This window comes from Mesitornis unicolor, unplaced genomic scaffold (assembly GCF_000695765.1).
Source record: "Mesitornis unicolor isolate BGI_N332 unplaced genomic scaffold, ASM69576v1 scaffold10981, whole genome shotgun sequence".
NCBI classification, from domain to species: Eukaryota; Metazoa; Chordata; class Aves; order Mesitornithiformes; family Mesitornithidae; genus Mesitornis; species Mesitornis unicolor.
In genome coordinates, this window is record NW_010163147.1 from 1 (window position 1) to 16,052 (window position 16,052).

Genomic DNA, 16,052 nt, shown 5'->3' on the forward strand with positions numbered 1-16,052 from the left:
ATGCAGCAGCTGGTGTCGTGGGGTGCAGCGGGGGCCATGGTGTTCGGCGGTGTGGTGCCCTACATTCCCCAGTATAGGGACATCCGGCGGACACAGAACGCTGAGGGCTTTTCCACCTACGTCTGCCTGGTGCTGCTGGTCGCAAACATTTTGCGGATACTTTTTTGGTGAGTTGGTTTTGTGTGTGTACGTTTGCGTCTGCCCAGTTCTAAAGGTTCTTACTGGCTTGCTAGGTGTAAAGCTTTTGATTAGGAATATTTGAGGAAATAATGTATTTTACATACTTCCCCTCCTCTTTTGGAGATCAGAATCCTGTCTTTCCATAAGTGGGTGAATCTGCATGAAATAAAATGAACTGGGCTCAGGAGCGCTTTCTGCTACCCTTGCCAGATCTGATTATCTGTGCTCTGATGTTTCAAGAAGCAACTTTTTAACTTCTTGGTAAAGAGAAGAGGTTTATTCTAAGTCTCATCTTTTTTCTTGCTGACTGTATTTTACATTTTCCCTGCCCCTCTAGCACCGTTCCCAGAATGCAGGCCCTAGTCCCACACACTTATTCTTGCTTCTAGTTGGTATTAACATCACTGAGACACTGGCCATGTATTCTTGCATTTACCCGGGGTGCCAGCTGGCCTCAGAAGGGGTTCACTTTTAGAGCTCCATGCACAGCTGCAAGTGAGAATATTCATTCTTTGATAAGCAGGATAAAGGTGGGCTGTCTTTCAAAGCAGATTAGCTTTTTTAACACCACTTTAAGTATTTAAAATCAAGTTTGTTTCTATATTTAGATCTTGTGCTGCTGGACAAAAAACTTATTACTCAGGCATGATTTTGATAAATTAATTTTATTAACTTCCATTCCTCTTTACTTCTTATAGCATAGATGCTACAACACCGGGAATGTGCTTGAGAAACCAAATATTGGTCTGGGAAATTACTGCAACTAGGAACAGTTATTCTAAGAATATTTTGACTAGAAAATATTGCTTTGTAGTCTACAAATAACTGATAGGTGACAGGCTTCATCCTTTTGTTGGTTTCTACTTTCTTTTTCAAGCTCCTCTCACTCTTTAAGTACAAGGAACTTCCTGGATTCTTCTGCAGCAAAATGCAACATGTAAATGGTGTGCTGGAGTGAAGAAAACAGGAAACCCTCTCTTGGGACCACAGCTGGCAGTCAAACTGAGGAGTCGTCACTAGCTCAGAGCTACATGTTGTATTGGACCTGTGTTTTCATGGGGAGAAGTGTATGGAGAAGCTGTTGGAGAAAGCAGAGAGCAGAAGGGAAGTAGAGGAGCTGGCGGGGGGAGGAGAAGTGAAAAGCCCAAACTGACAGTTTGAGAAATAGAAATTGTTTTTGTTTCACTTAGGGGTAGTTGAAATACACAAATGATTTGCACTTGAATGGAGATGCTGGCGGTTTCCAGGTAACTCAGGCAAGTGCATCTTGAGAGACTTGGACTACAGAAGAATTGAAGAGATCTTTAATTTGAATTTATTTTAACTAAATCTAGAGATGTGCTAAAGAATAAATAGTATGCGTAATGAAAAGTTATAATTTATGTCAGCGTTAAAAAAAATTTGTCAGCACTTTAAAAGAGAGGGAATGCAGTTATATTGATAAGATTATGTAATTCTTTTGGAGTGTTGTGAGTATTGCGTTATGGCATCACTCTCTGACAGATACTTGCTCTGTGTAGGCTCTGGTCATCCTGGAGCTCGGTTATGGCATGGATTGGCTTCATGCAGTGGGTGCATAGGTGTGCTGGCTACTTGGGGAGTGCGTAATGCGTGTGGCTGGCTTGCAGTACAGCCACTTCTGTGAGGAAATGTGTGAGCCTACAGAAGCCTTTCTGTACTTAAAATAAATTGTCTCTTTCTAGTTCTGCTGAACTAAAAGATAAAAAGAAGACTTGCATAATGATAATCCAGTGTTTGCTGAGAGAGAATATTTTGCTTTTCTACTTATAAAGATTAGGCATCTCTGGTAGTTAATTATAAACACTAGTAAGTCATGAAGGCAGCATTGAGAGTGTATATTATCCTTGGGCATATGGATGATTCAAGAATGATAGAGCAAGAGCCTCTGAGTTCTGTGAATATGTTTAAAATGCACCCATTGAGCAGCTTGGCAATTCCATTTTTGCATTAGTTGTTTAATGCCACCTATGGCTGATGTATTATCTAGGAAACAACACTATAGATAATTTGACCTAAACAGCAGAATTATTTTAACTGTGCATGGAATATTCATTGGAGGGAATTAGAAGGTTTTTGTTACTTTGTTTTAAATTTATTAGGTAATTTGATCCATTCTTGTGCTGATACAGAACTGTTCCTACAAGTAATATTTGTTTGTGTAGAATTTTTCCCCAATCTGACCTTCAAAGTACCAGTTGATAAGATTATTCCTCCTTCCCTTTAGCAAACCAGTCCAGACCTTAATCCACATCTCTCTTCTGAAAACTTTGCTGACACATAGTTGCTGTTTTCAATTGTTTTTAGTTTCTCTTCATTACCCCTGGGTATTAAGTGCATGATTTGTGCCAAATACATCCTTCCTGACTTCCCCTCCACCCCGATCCAAGAATAAGTACTTAAAATTGTAGACCTTAAAAGCTTTCAAGTTCTAATAGTGCTGCTTTTCAGGCCTTAACTTTTTCGTAGCATGGCTCTTTTTGTTTGTTTGGTTTTTGTTTTGTTTGGATTTGGGTGGATTTTTTGTTTGTTTGTACCTCAAAGACATTTTTGTAGATCGTTTCTATTGTTACTCCCACATTTTCCCTGAATTTCATATATTCTTGAATTTGAGGCTCACAGAGTGGAATCTTATGTATTTCAGATGCATAAGCAACAGAAACAGTCAGTTCCTGCCTTTTATGCCACGTTTCCTCTGTATTTTTGCTCTTGAGTAGTGGTGGTCTGTCAGTATCTCTGTCACTCATAACAGACCCAGTCTCACCTTTCCCCTGTGGCTCTACTATATTTTGTTCCCCTTAGTCGTGAGGACAATTTCGCCATTTCCTACTTGTGAATTGGTAGATTCCACATGTTCCTAGGACTGTATTTCCTTATCTCAGAGGTTTGGGGTTTTTTGGGTTTATTTTGTAACACCTGGTTTTGCAGTGGGTGAAGTTTGACCTTTCATCTCCCCTCTGTCCTGGTGTCGCTGGGATGGAGTCATAGAATTAGTTTTCTGTTCAGGAAAGCTGTACTTTTCAAGAGACTGCAGCACAATTTGATTTAGTGAGAGCAAAGTTGATAAGACAATTTGTTTTAGTTATCGGTCAGCACAGGTGTGCAGTGATCAAGGTCGTAGGCAGTTTTGAGTTAGCCAGTTAGTGCAGAAGCTGGGGCGGGCAAAAGCCAGGGCAGCTGACCCAAGCTGGCCAGCAGGATTATTCCATGTGTTGTGGCTTCTTGTCTTTGCTGGAGCTGTTGTGTTTGCAGTATTTGTTATCTAATATTCACTGCTGGAAGCACATGGCTCATGACTTCTGTGTGAGCTGAGTATAGCATTGTGGTTTATTATAATTGTTCCTATTTATTAATAATATTTTAGTTTCTTTCAATCATTAAACTGTACCTATCTCAACCCACAAGTGTTGCAACCTTTCACCTCCAATTATCTCCCCGACCCCACTGGGGAGGGGGAGTGAGGGGCTGCGTGGTGTTTAGCTGCCTGCTGGGTTAAACCACAACACTGTCCAAATAGAGTATCTACTTCCTAATCTTCTTGGCGTGTCTCATGTGTCAGTAGAGTTGCAGCTGGTGTATTGCACTGTGACAGTAGCCAATGAGCAAAGTGCTGCTGAGATCAAGGATAACAATCCTGTTTCCAGTTACCTGTTCTCACAATTTCTCCTCCTCCAATTGGACTGTTTCCAATGTGAACCCATCTTTTAAAGTGGAGAGGATTCAGTGCAGTGCCTCTCTTCCCTGTCTTCCACCTAATCCCTTAGTTTCAGAGTGTGGTCACACAACTTCTGTTTGCTAATGATGAGAGTAACACATTATTAGTGAAGTAATTTTTCATGCATTTCTGTTTCACAGTGTCGCAAAATGTCATCTTTAAAAAGACATTTCTGCCTGTGTTTGGCCTTGCTCTGTTCTAGCAATGAGTTATATGCCAGAACTTTGTGGAAAAGCAGTGGAAGAGGACTGGTCTGCAAGAATGAAAACTGCATGTGGATAGCATTTGGCCTGATTCCACTTTTGTTTGTTTATGCACACATGGCTTTGGTGTAGGAAAAAGAAAGAAGTTTGACCATGCAAACTTGTGGTTCAGTGTGTTGACTGTATGTGAAGTTTTTGGCCCTTTTAAAGTGGATTCTGAAAAAAAAATAAATTTGAGAAGTAGATGGTCTGTGCTCACAGCATCACACAATGGGGTCTCAGTTTACCAGTGTGAAAAATAGAATAATAGAATTGCTTAAGTTGGAAAAGACCTCTAAGATCATCAAGTCCAACCATTAACCTAGCACTGCCAAGTCCACCACTAAACCATGGCCCTAAGTGCCACATCTACACATCTTTTAATACCTCTGGGAATGGTTACTCAACTACTTCCCTGGGCAGCCTGCTCCAATGCTTGACAATCCTTTTGGTGAGTTTTTTTTTCCTAATATCCAATCTGAATGTTGTGCTTTGACTAGGCTTGATATCAAGTTAACTGTATTTTTAGTAATAATCTATTGTTATAATTTTATATAAAGCTTCAAAGCAGCACTTTTTGGGGGAGTGCAAGTGTAGCTGCTGGTCATGACTTATGACTGGCATCAGCTGCTCCTTTGTTCTCGTCGTGCCGTTGACAGTGCTGCTTCTCCTGTCTGTCTTCTCCAGACCCCATAGGTCGTCTGCTGTCCACTTGGTTTGACTTTTGGACTGGTTGTCCTGGAGGTCTCCGCTGTGAGTAAAGAGGAACAGGCAGTGCAAAGCTCAATGCCTTTGTAATTCTGATATATATGAAGGTGTATGTCATGTTTCAAAAATCTGATGTCAATTTTTTTCTCCTCTGCATTTTTAATAAAATAATTATCATTTTTGTTAGCTAATGTCTCATTCTACTTGTTAGAATTAGCTTGGACTTCTTGTTCAAGGCTGGTTGTTGAAATACTCAAGGGATACACCGAGTTGTAGTGATGCTTGAGCTGTGAGGTGGTTAATCATCCTCACCTGTCCTAGGCTGTTTTGAAGTTGTGGGCCGTCTTCAGAGCACACTGTGACACTCCAGCTCTGTTGTGACCACGGCAGACACGTTTTCTTGGTTTATGTGGCCTGCAGCCTGCCAGCTGCCTGGCTTTGCACTGTCATGATCGAGAACAGCAAGAAGGCGGCGGGTGAGAGTTGTGTAATCAGCTGGGGGTGGAAGATGCAGAGAAACTTGCCTGTGAATTCTCTCTCTTTTCCCCCTCTCTCTCTTCTCCCCTCTTTTTTTTTTTTTTTTTAAAACAGAGCTTATGATGGAATAAATTCTGGTTTCTTTTAATATTAAAATCAGAATAAATGGCTAGAGGAAAGAGAACTGCAGATTTCTTAGAAGTCAGCGGTGGGCATTTTTATTTGTATCTTCAGCCAAAAGTACTTATGCTCTCTGCTATTCCCAAAGGTTTTTTGGACTTTTTTCAGTTTTGCAGTCCATAAAATGTTTTGTATAGTAGTATAATGTGGTTTGTATGTTCTCCAGGAACACAGTATTCTTTCCAGAAGTTTTGAGTTGCAATTCTGTGGGCCACTAGCCTAAACCTCATACAGCAACACTGTAGAAATCCAAACAACAGAAGATAAAACCATCCGATTTTGTAGTTGTTCTCACAAAATAGTTGCCTTAAGGCAAAGTGTGGAAACAAGTTCTGACAGTCAGGGAAAAGAGGAAAACTATGGAGTGTGTGATTTCTCAGCAGAGGTAACCCTCTACCCATTCCACATCAGTTCACCTGAAGAAAAGTGGGTTCTGAAAACCATAATGTCAGTAGAACTGGGAGCTCTCTGTGCCCGAGTCAGTGGAATAAGCTCCTTGTCGTGAGTAGAGGTTTACTGAGACAAATATGCAGCTGGAGGTAATTTATAGGAAAATGTCGGACTTTCTGTTTTCTGGGGTAGATTCCTGCATGTTTATTTGTTTAGCTGTAAGACCTACAGTGCTACTTGTGGATCAGGTCACTGCTGTCAGGTGTTGCTTTGACTTCAGATACTGGGACAGTGGTGTCTGTTTGTAGAACTTCATGTGGGAAGGAGAAACCTTTGCTTTTAAGACTTATGTTACTAAAATGAATCTTGCCAGCTTTTGGCATGTGGGGAAGGTGGGATGATGCTATAAACCAAGCTGACGGAGTGATTGCAACTTTGAAAGATTGTGTTACATATGGCCTGCTGGAGTCTTGCTCAGCTATTGAGAGCAAACGTGTTATGCAATTCCTCCTCCTTTTTATAGATGCCAGAGAGCAAGGATAAAATGCACTGCTCTTTTGTACAAAAAGTAAAGGTAAAGTAGGATTTTGTATGCCAAAGTGAGAAGCTTGTTTTGGGTGCTGCATAACGTCCTGGAAGTTTATGCGTAAAGGAGAAACTCTCATAACAAGAGATTCTGTTTTAAAGCTAATTAATTTCTTGATCTTTCTGCTGATTAAATCCTCTGATTGTATGGGGTATCTTTCAAGACAGCTGCCATGCTGCTTCACCAGGTTGTCTATCATGGCCCTGGTGGTGTGTGCAGTATCCCACAAGCTTTCCATCTTGCCTAGAATCCGTAACTTTCCAAAGAGCTGGAAAAGTTGACCCAGAGGGGTGAGGGCTGTTGTAACGTTGGCGGTGTCCAGTGCTGCGGTGAGTGGAGCTGCCTCTGTGAGCTGAGGCGGTGTTGTATTAGGCCTGTCCGTGCACAGGCCCAGGCCAGGGCCCTGACCCACACCGGGCACTGTGGAAGCTGAAATGGCATCTGGGGTCATAGGAGGAAACCGTACAGTCTGGGTGATGGTGATCTGGTTGTACCAAGAGCAATCACTTTCTTTTCAGTGATGTCTGAGGAAAAGAGATAAATAAAGCTTTTCCTTTGGTCTAGTTTGGGCTTAATACACAGTTGGCATTTGCTGTTTTGAGTAGGCCCAGGACTGGAATAGCAGGATTATTGCAGCTGGATTGCGTTGTACTGATGGAATTACCTAGTTTTCTCAGTGACCAGTTAGTCTCTGCTCTGGCACTTCTCTTGTCTTCATCACCCTGAACAATCATTAATCGTTTTAAGGCTGTTGAAATACTAATAACATGTAAGTCCCTCCCCCCTTTTATTTGCACATTTGACTAGTACAAGAAAAAGATTTCCTTTGTTTTTACAGTATTAAGTAAACAGTGAAAGCACTTTGTCTCTTTGTAGTCTGAGCTATGGTGTTTGAGTTCCCCAAATACTGCAAATACCATGGTGGTTCACTTTGTCACATAACGTTGTTGTGTGGTGAACATGCAGAATAATGATGGTGACCCCCTCATCCCCAGGACTTCAAAGCTGTTCTTTTCCATGAGCTATTCTAGTATCCTCAGGCTCTTCATCTTTCTCTCATAATCTGCTTTAATGTTCCCTCCCTCTTGGCTCCTGTTTTGGCAAAGATAGGAATAATGTCTGTGGGGTAGAAGGGGAAATACAATGTGGAACAACATGCTTCTCCTGCAGGGCTTGCATCTAGCAGTGCTCCTGGCTCAGGCTGGCTTCAGGAGTCATAAACTGGGTTAGTGTTACTTTGGCAGGCCCTAATATCAATGCAAAGTAGAGTAAGCAGCTTGGAGTGATGTTTGTTTCCATGATCCTGAGCAAAAAGAATGTTCTGGCTTTAATTTTAAAGTTTCAAGAACTCAACAGTGATCCTTAACACTGGTATTCCGTACAGTCTCGTCGTCCGGGTAGTGTGTAGGCCATGTCTTGTTTGCTCTATCTGTTGGTCTCCATGGCAGCTGTGTGATTTCCTGTAGATGTGACCTAGTTTAAAGGGATGTGTTGCTTGCAAGACTTGATTTGGGGATTGGTGTTTGAAAAGGTGTATTTCACATGAGTGTGTGGTTGTGTAACCTTTAATATCTTTGGAGGGTTGTGAAAAACAAACATGCAGGTGGTGTGCATTGTTTGAAGTCCCTATAAGACTTTTTTATATTTCTAGTTTATTTCTCTTGGTTGTCGTGAATTTTGTTTTGCACTTCCCCCCCCCCCCCGAGTTTTGAAGGGGTAGAGGATCTGCAGCAATGCTTCCAGTCTCATTTCCAGTAAGGCGGTGGTGGTGGCAAATAGTTATGCTCAGGCAGCAGGTGGCCATGCTTATGTGTGTTTGTAGTGGGTGGATGTTTATACTGCAAGCCATACTTTTGTGAGGCACCCATTACTGAATAATCTCATCAGCAGGCAGAAAGTAACCTTGCAGGGACTTGCGCTGGATTTACCGTCATAATAGCTTCTAGCTTATTGTGCTGCTAGCTTGGCCCCTGTTCAATGCATTACTGTATTTTTACATGCAAATATATTTGTGATTGATGATGTTTTTTCTAAGCCTGATGTAAACAGTTTTAACTGCTCTGTAATTCTAAATAAGTCTTACCCATTTTTTTTTCCTCATTCACTGAATTAGAGACAAATGTAACAGTAGTGAATTCCAGTAGTTCAGGGGAACTTGGCCACAGTCAGCAACACAGACTGAAAGAGCTTTGGGATCATGGGCATGGGACACAGGCTGGGCCAAACTTTTTTCCTAGTGCAGTGAAAGCCTTGTCCAGAGCACACTCTGCCTGTGATTACATGTCAGTTGTGTTCTTTGCTTCCTTCTGCATAGCGTCCTCCAAATTGGTTATGATAATGGCTCCCCTGTGGCCCACCACAAATCTGTCATCAGTAGAAAGGAAGGGTGGACTAAGGTACACGCAACTGCTATTTTTGCAGTAGCTGCTGGCTTTGTCTTTGGCAGTGGTGTGAAGGCTCAAGGTGTTGTACTTTTCCTTAGCTGTACGCCATTAAGTGGGAAATACTTGGCCATTTTCATTGGTGTGGGCTGCTTGGCTGCTCCGAACAGGAAGATTTCCAAGGAAGCTACTCAAGGACTTTGCAGTATCTCTCCTGTTCCTTGTTGGTTGACTCAATAAAAAAACCTCTGGTGGAGATATCTCTGGTGGCTATAGTGGAGATGTGGTATTGTGTGAGACAGTGTGATGGTGAACCCAGGTGGTTTTTACTAACATGGAGCTCTGCCATGAAAGTAGCACGATCATAAGAAGTTACATTTTGCCAGGGTGCTATAAAACAGGAACTGTCAAGAGGAAGGCAGTGGTTGCTGTGCCTGTGAGGCTGAGGTCTCCAGCAGCATCATGTGCTCAGAGAATGGCCTTAGTAGCTGCTGTGGGGAAATTTAGAAAACCTGTGTGCTTCACGGTGCAGATTGAAGGAGTTGGGGAGTATAGCAGTGTGTTTTCACAAAGTCCCTTCCTCAGCATCTCTTGTCTTCAAGGCATAAAACCTGGCAGAACTGAGCATAGAGAGGCAGCTCACCGTGATGTGTGTGCAGCCATCCTATTGTAAATCTAATATACTCTGAGGGCTGCATATGAAAATCTTCCACCCTTTACCCCTAATGCACTTACTGAGTGTGTCTGGTGGAGATCAAGAGCTTTATTCAAGTAATGCAGGAGGAGGAGCTTGGAGCATCACTGGTCTTCACTGAAGGGTCTTGTTTTCCTGTGACAGAACCTTGTGTGATCAGGTAAGAGCAAGCTCTTCACTGAAGATTGGCCACAATCCAAGTTCACCTCTGTGTTACGCACAGGAAGGACTCAGTAGTTCCCATCAAGCATCATCTGTGAGCAAGCAGAAATTAAACTGGGAAAGAGACTGGAGAGGACGAATTATATATGTTCGGTTCCCACATCTTTTGGACTTTCTTAACTGCTTCCAACACTGGTCCAAATTAGACACAAATTGATTAATTGATTGGTGTGTTCTGCAGACCTGGTCCTTCCACTCAGATGTCTAGAAGCAAGCAAGGCAGACAAAGCGTATTTTCCCCCTCTGTAGCAAGCTAATAGTTTTGGATATTTATTTATAGTACAAATGATACTGTTTTTATGACTTCACATTAAAAAAGAAAAATTGAGACGTAAGGGTTGCATAGAAGTCCCTGTGAAATCTATGGAGTGTGTACGTGGAGAGGACACATAACTGGCATTAATGTGGCATAACTGGTCTCTTGGCACTGCCTTAACTGCTCAGTGAATCTGCTTCTCCTTTCAAAACAATAGGTTTGCTGCTGGCTTGGGAGACAGAGACTTGAGCTTCTGGTTTCAGAATTTCTAGGGTCAGTCTACAGGAATCTTGTAATAAGGTTCTAGGATGTTCCTGCAAGGGGATTGTGACTCTCAGCAGGTGTACGTGCATCTGGATTTGGCTGGTGACTTTCTCCTCAGCAGCCTTTCATGCTATTAGGATTTCCTTTTTCAGATGTTTAGACAAGATTAAAGAATAAAAGTAACTGGGTACAACACTTGTAATTTTTGAAGTGTTTTATATATTTTCTTTTTTTTTTAGGTTTGGAAGGCGTTTTGAATCCCCTCTTCTGTGGCAAAGCATTATCATGATCATTACTATGTTACTGATGCTGAAACTGTGCACTGAAGTACGTGTGTCCAACGAGCTAAACATAAAACGCCGCTCTTTTGCAGGTTGGTGTCAGGAACTCATTTTTGCAGAACAAATCTCTTTGAAAGTATGGAGTGCTGTATTTTGTACAAAAGTTGTGTCTGAGTTGTAATCCAGTCTCCTTTCTTGAAAATTCAGTGTAGCACTTCCTGAACTTCCTTTTTGAAACTACTTTTTTCCAGATAACTATGTAAAGGTATAATTTATTTCAGATGGGTCTTGGTTCAGTCTAGAAATCAGAGTTCTCCTGAATATTTCAAACCATGCCCTGAATATAGAGCTGGCTATCGTGCCTTGTGCTAGCCTGGACTTTTTTTAAGATCTTGGCCAGAATAAGAAATTATTTTCTTCAGCTGTATGTTCTACCAAGTTCTTAGGCATGATTGTACACTGTTATCCAAAATTTTATTTTACAATTGCAAACACTTGCTTTCGTACATAATTTATTTTCTACTTATTGAGTTACTGGCTGGTTCTGTCATATCATAATTGCTAAACTGTGTCTTTTTATGTACCATTTCCTTGGTCTTTAGTGTGGGATTAGGTGGGATTTATGGGAGTATTCCACATAATTTTTCTTTTGGTTATTCATTAATTTTTAGACATTGGTGATTTCAGGGGCCAAAGTATCATTCTTTATAGAATGAAATCCTCAAGCTTTTTGGAAAGTTCCTGCTTTTTTTTTCCCAGATAAGAAATGTGAGAGGGGTAGTTTTTGTGTTTCTCTGCGTTGACTTTGACTTACAACATTTTATGTTGCAGCTTATTACCAACAAGAATGCAATTAATGCTGTCAGTGTTTTGCCAGTTGTTTTGCCAATATGGAAGTATAATTTATTCTCTCCATCTGTTCCCTTCCCTCACTCCCTAATAACTGAGGGTCTGATCCAGTTCCAGATATCCACAGGCATCATTAAAGGCAGCAGTTCCTGGCTGTGCAGTAGGGTAGTTTATCTCATAGCTGAGGAACCTACTTCCAGTCTCACTCATTGTGGAGTGTGATGTGAAACTCTTCAGGTAAGTGAATTCATGTGGAAGAGGAGCTGCACTCCAGGTCCCAAACACAAGCCTCTGTGTTTACAAGGCTTGTTAGTCTGGCAGGATGAATGACTTAAAAATGTGCTTTCAGCCAGATTTAGCAGCAGTTAAAATCCAGGAAGTGTTTGGGAGCGGCACATAAGCTTTTTCCCTCCCTTGCTCTCTGTGGTAGCGTTTTGTGAAGTGACAGAAAGGTTTCTGTGTTTGCCCTTTCTGAGGGGAAATTATCCTCGTGCGCATTTACACGCACACTTTTGCAGGCTCCTTCGGTAACCTCTGGACAAAAAGGGAGGCTATTGAGTTTAGTATACAGCCCTCTTTAAACAACTCTCTCTGAAAGACATACAGTCTCCTAAAGGATAATCAGTCTTTCCCTTACTGTGTAATTGATGCTCCTCAAGGTTGCATTGTGTCATTTGATCCTTTTTCCTGAAACTCAGTTTGTCATGTGTTTAATTAGCTAGAGAGACTGATTTTTGCCTGTTTGTGGACCTTAATTATTTGCTTTCATCGAAAGACCTGCGTCCTCCCACAAACTTTGAGAACAGCTAAAATCTTTTTCTTACCTGTGATTGATTTTTAGTAAGGCCAACTATAATGTGATGGCTCAGAATAAACACATAAATGCACATAAACTCCTTTCAAGGGAGGCAGAAAGATAGGTTTGTAATTCAAGAACAATATGAGAAGGAGTGAGATCCATGTTTCTAATCCTACTTCTAATCTTATCTCTTTATCTTTATGATGATATAGGCAAGCTGATAAATCTGTGTACTTACTTACTTTCCGCATAGCTTACTGGGGCAGTGAGAAGCTAGGTTTGAAGTCAGTGTTTTCTATTAACCTTGCAGAATCCCGAGGAAGAAGGTGCACAGTTTCTGTATGATAACAGAATGTATTATTTATCATATGGTTTGTCTTCAGTTTAAACATTTTCTTTCTTTAATTTCTATCCTGCTTCTGAATGTTTTCCAAAATAATAAAAAACTTTGAGAAAGTTAATAGAATATATCAGTGGAAGGGAGTTTGCTGTTTTCTTTTATTGCTATTAAATGTGGTATTTCCCCCAAAGTCACATTAGTATATGTTTACCAGTGTGTTTTAAATTATGTGGGAGTTGCCTTTTTGCCTTTTGTTTTTTATTATTCTCACATATAAGGTTCTTGAAGTAATAACTAGTTCAGAAGAAATCTACTTAAAATTTCTTGAAGCATTAAGAATAGTTTCTCCTAATCCTAACAAGCTTGTTCTGAATTCTCTAGCTTGTGTTGTGGTGTTACTATGTTAAAATCCATACCGGTAGCAATTCAGAACATAGACATAAAGCTATTCAGTTGAAATGCTTGTCCTTTCATTTATAGGGTAACTGTCATAGCATGATAAATACAGTCTCCCTGAACTCTTTCCAGTAATGTTTGACTATTTCTTGTAGGCTCTATATAGAGAACTTACTGGGAAAACTCACATAAACTTTTTTTTTTCCTCTCAGTTACTGTACAATTATGGCAGTCTTTTAATGTTCCAAAGTGAAAGTAAGTTGAAAGTGGCAGAGCTTATCTTGTGCTGCTGCTGCCTTCTCTGGCTTTTTGTTCTGAATACATAAATTTTATCCTTTGATTACATGTAGCGATTGAAGACGAAGTAAGCTCTCTTTACATACCCAACTCCTTTATTATTTTTAAAACTTGGACTGAACTGGAAAGAAAATACAGACCAAAACAAACCATAACAAGAAAACAACAAAAATCCCGACTTTCTTTTAAAACCTCCAGTGATAGAACAGTTCTTTCTTCTGCATAAAAATAATTTGAAAGCTGCGTGAAGCTTCGTCTTCACATGAAATCAACAGGCATGGACCTTACTCCTCATCTTTTATCCTTTGTTTAACACCACTTCAACTGCATCTGGACTGCTCTAATGCAGATCCTCTGGTACCATTGTTGTGGCAACCATAGCTCTCCTAGTTCATTGCCCACTTCTAAATTGGTGTCTATGCAACAGTATGTATGCTGTGTTGTTGGCTCGGTACAGAAAGGCTCAAGGCTCAGTGGCAGTTTCTTTTGTAACAGCTGTTTTTGTTCAAAGCACAGCAGGACTTGTGGAGCATGTTGGGGCGACCACGACAGAGCACTAAATATTGAAAAGCAAAATGTGCATGTGCCATGTCTTGACTCAAGAATCAAGAGGAGGCTGAAGCCAGGTGCTCACTGATACAGACAGCTAAAAACATCTAGTCACTCTTGAAAATATTGACAGGCCAGAGCAGTCTCTTCATATTCTTGGAGAGACAGACACTCTATGAAGAACCCTCTTTTTCTTTCCCCAAATAAGTCTTCTACCTCTCTCCAACACGGATTCAATTTCCCTTATGCCCAAGACATTGTGACAGATTTTGAGCACCTTGAATGTATGAACTGCACTGAAAACCAGCGGACAGCATTTGTTAGAAACAGGCTTTTGGATGTCTCTTCTTATTATAGTACGGCATGGGCTCCTTAAGTAGATCATGGGCTCTTGTGTTTTTACATGAAGAAGATTTCCTCTGGTCATTCATCCTGTTTTGTCTTCCTTCCAACTGCTGGTTGTTGTAGCCTGCTTTATAACTTGTGTCTTATTATAGCACTCTGATCCCTTGAAGAGCTCTCTTTTTGGCACTGGAAAGCACTCTGGCGTAATACACGGTTTTCAAGTGGCAGATGAAGGCTAGAGTGAAAAAATTTAGCATCCAGAACGTTTGCAGATGGGGTCTGCTCTGCCCATCTTGATACAATTGGCTTAAGCTCAGGCTTTTTGAAACTTTTAGGACACCATTTTCCATGGGAGGCAAAGCAACTGCAATGTCTTAGCTGATTATAGGTATCTGTCTATACACTTAGTGTTGCTGAGGTAACAACTTGTTTTCTCTGATCATGAAAAGTATATAAACTAAGAGTTAAGCTGTCTGTTTCACTGTTCTTAAGTCTTCATTTTCTCCCCCTAGGTACCTTGCTGTTGAGTTGTGCATTGAGACTGTTCTGGGACTTCCTGTTGCTTGACCCTATCTTAACATTGTGGGGTGGGAGCCTTACAGAAAGCACAGAGACTAAAATTTCTGGCATGTTTTGTTTTGGCTATTATTTTTTTATAAACAAAATGTACTAACTGACTAAACTGTATCTAAAAGATCCACTGTTGCATTTAATCATACAAGTCTGTTTGTCTTTCCTTCCTTTTTTGTTTTGTGTTTTTTTTTCTCTGAACCGTTTTTCTATGTAGCTGCAGATAGTAAGGATGAAGAAATCAAAGCACCTCCCAAGAGATCCTATCTGGGTATGTACTGTACAAACCCATTCTGCATGAAGTTGTCCTCTCAACTACACATTTCATGCTTTACTACTTTTTGTAAACATTTTTAGAAATGATTGCATGATCATTTCTATAGAGAATGTTTGCATTAACTTTTCTTGACATACTAAAACCTGGTGTGTGATTTTTTAAAAAATAATTTACCCCTTACCACTTTTAACTTTCATAGAGGAAAAGTTGCTTTCAGCTCTATTTCAGACACCAGTTTTCTGAAGACAGTTTAATTCACCACATTGTGTGTCTCAATGATATCTTCCTTTTTCCTTCCTCGAGCTAGACAAGGAAAATATTACATGAGATAGGGCTCCATCTCTTCAGACCCGTATTCTTCCTCTTGTAGCTCTGACTCTGGATGAAACTATGAAAAATACAGGAGTAGCTTTCAGGATTGCTCAGAATGCTAGATCAGAAATTTACCATAACACTTGATGTTTGAGCAAAATGCCTGCATCCTTGTTAAATTTTCTGGCTTTTTCCTCTCTTTCATTAGAACAGCCTCAAAATTGTTAGTTAAAAATTAGTTACTTTTAAGGTGAGAGCTTCCACTCTTCTGTTTCAGAGTTGGAAGCTATGTTCTTTAATTTGCCTAAGGAAGAGGACATACTAGGTGCAAACCAGCTTTGCAGTGTTTTCAATGCTTATTAGTTTGGAAAGACAGTTTTAGTCAAATCATGGTAATTTTGTAAAAAGTTAGTTGGGGGTATCACATTAAGGAACATAGACAAACTAGAGACACAGAAGTTCCCCAGAGTCAACTTCTAGACTGATTTTAACTGAACTGATTCAGAATCTCACATTGATACTAGTTATGCTCTGTTGCAATTTTTGAGCTAGTAAGTGGTCAACTGAAAGAATTCAGGATAAACAAGAGTATTACTTGTGCAAAAGGAGTCTCTCTACTTCTGTATTTGACAACACACAGTTAATTAAACTAGAGCTATTTCTAAGAAACACTACCAAAGAGTAATAGTAACCTGAGTAATTTCCTGAAGCCATAAGACCATTC

General features: G+C 40.4%; 1 protein-coding gene across 2 annotated transcripts in view; it reads left to right on the forward strand.

Moving 5' to 3' along the window:
* PQLC1 (PQ loop repeat containing 1) overlaps positions 1-16,052 on the forward strand; it is a 61,437-nt gene continuing 45,385 nt past the window's right edge. Inside the window, exons 1-3 of one of the 2 annotated variants that reach the window (XM_010193857.1) lie at positions 1-167; positions 10,553-10,686; positions 14,957-15,010. In XM_010193857.1, the coding sequence (XP_010192159.1) occupies positions 1-167; positions 10,553-10,686; positions 14,957-15,010 (355 nt within the window). The remainder of the gene's footprint in view (positions 168-10,552; positions 10,687-14,956; positions 15,011-16,052) is intronic. The other variant, XM_010193858.1, reaches the window with a different exon arrangement.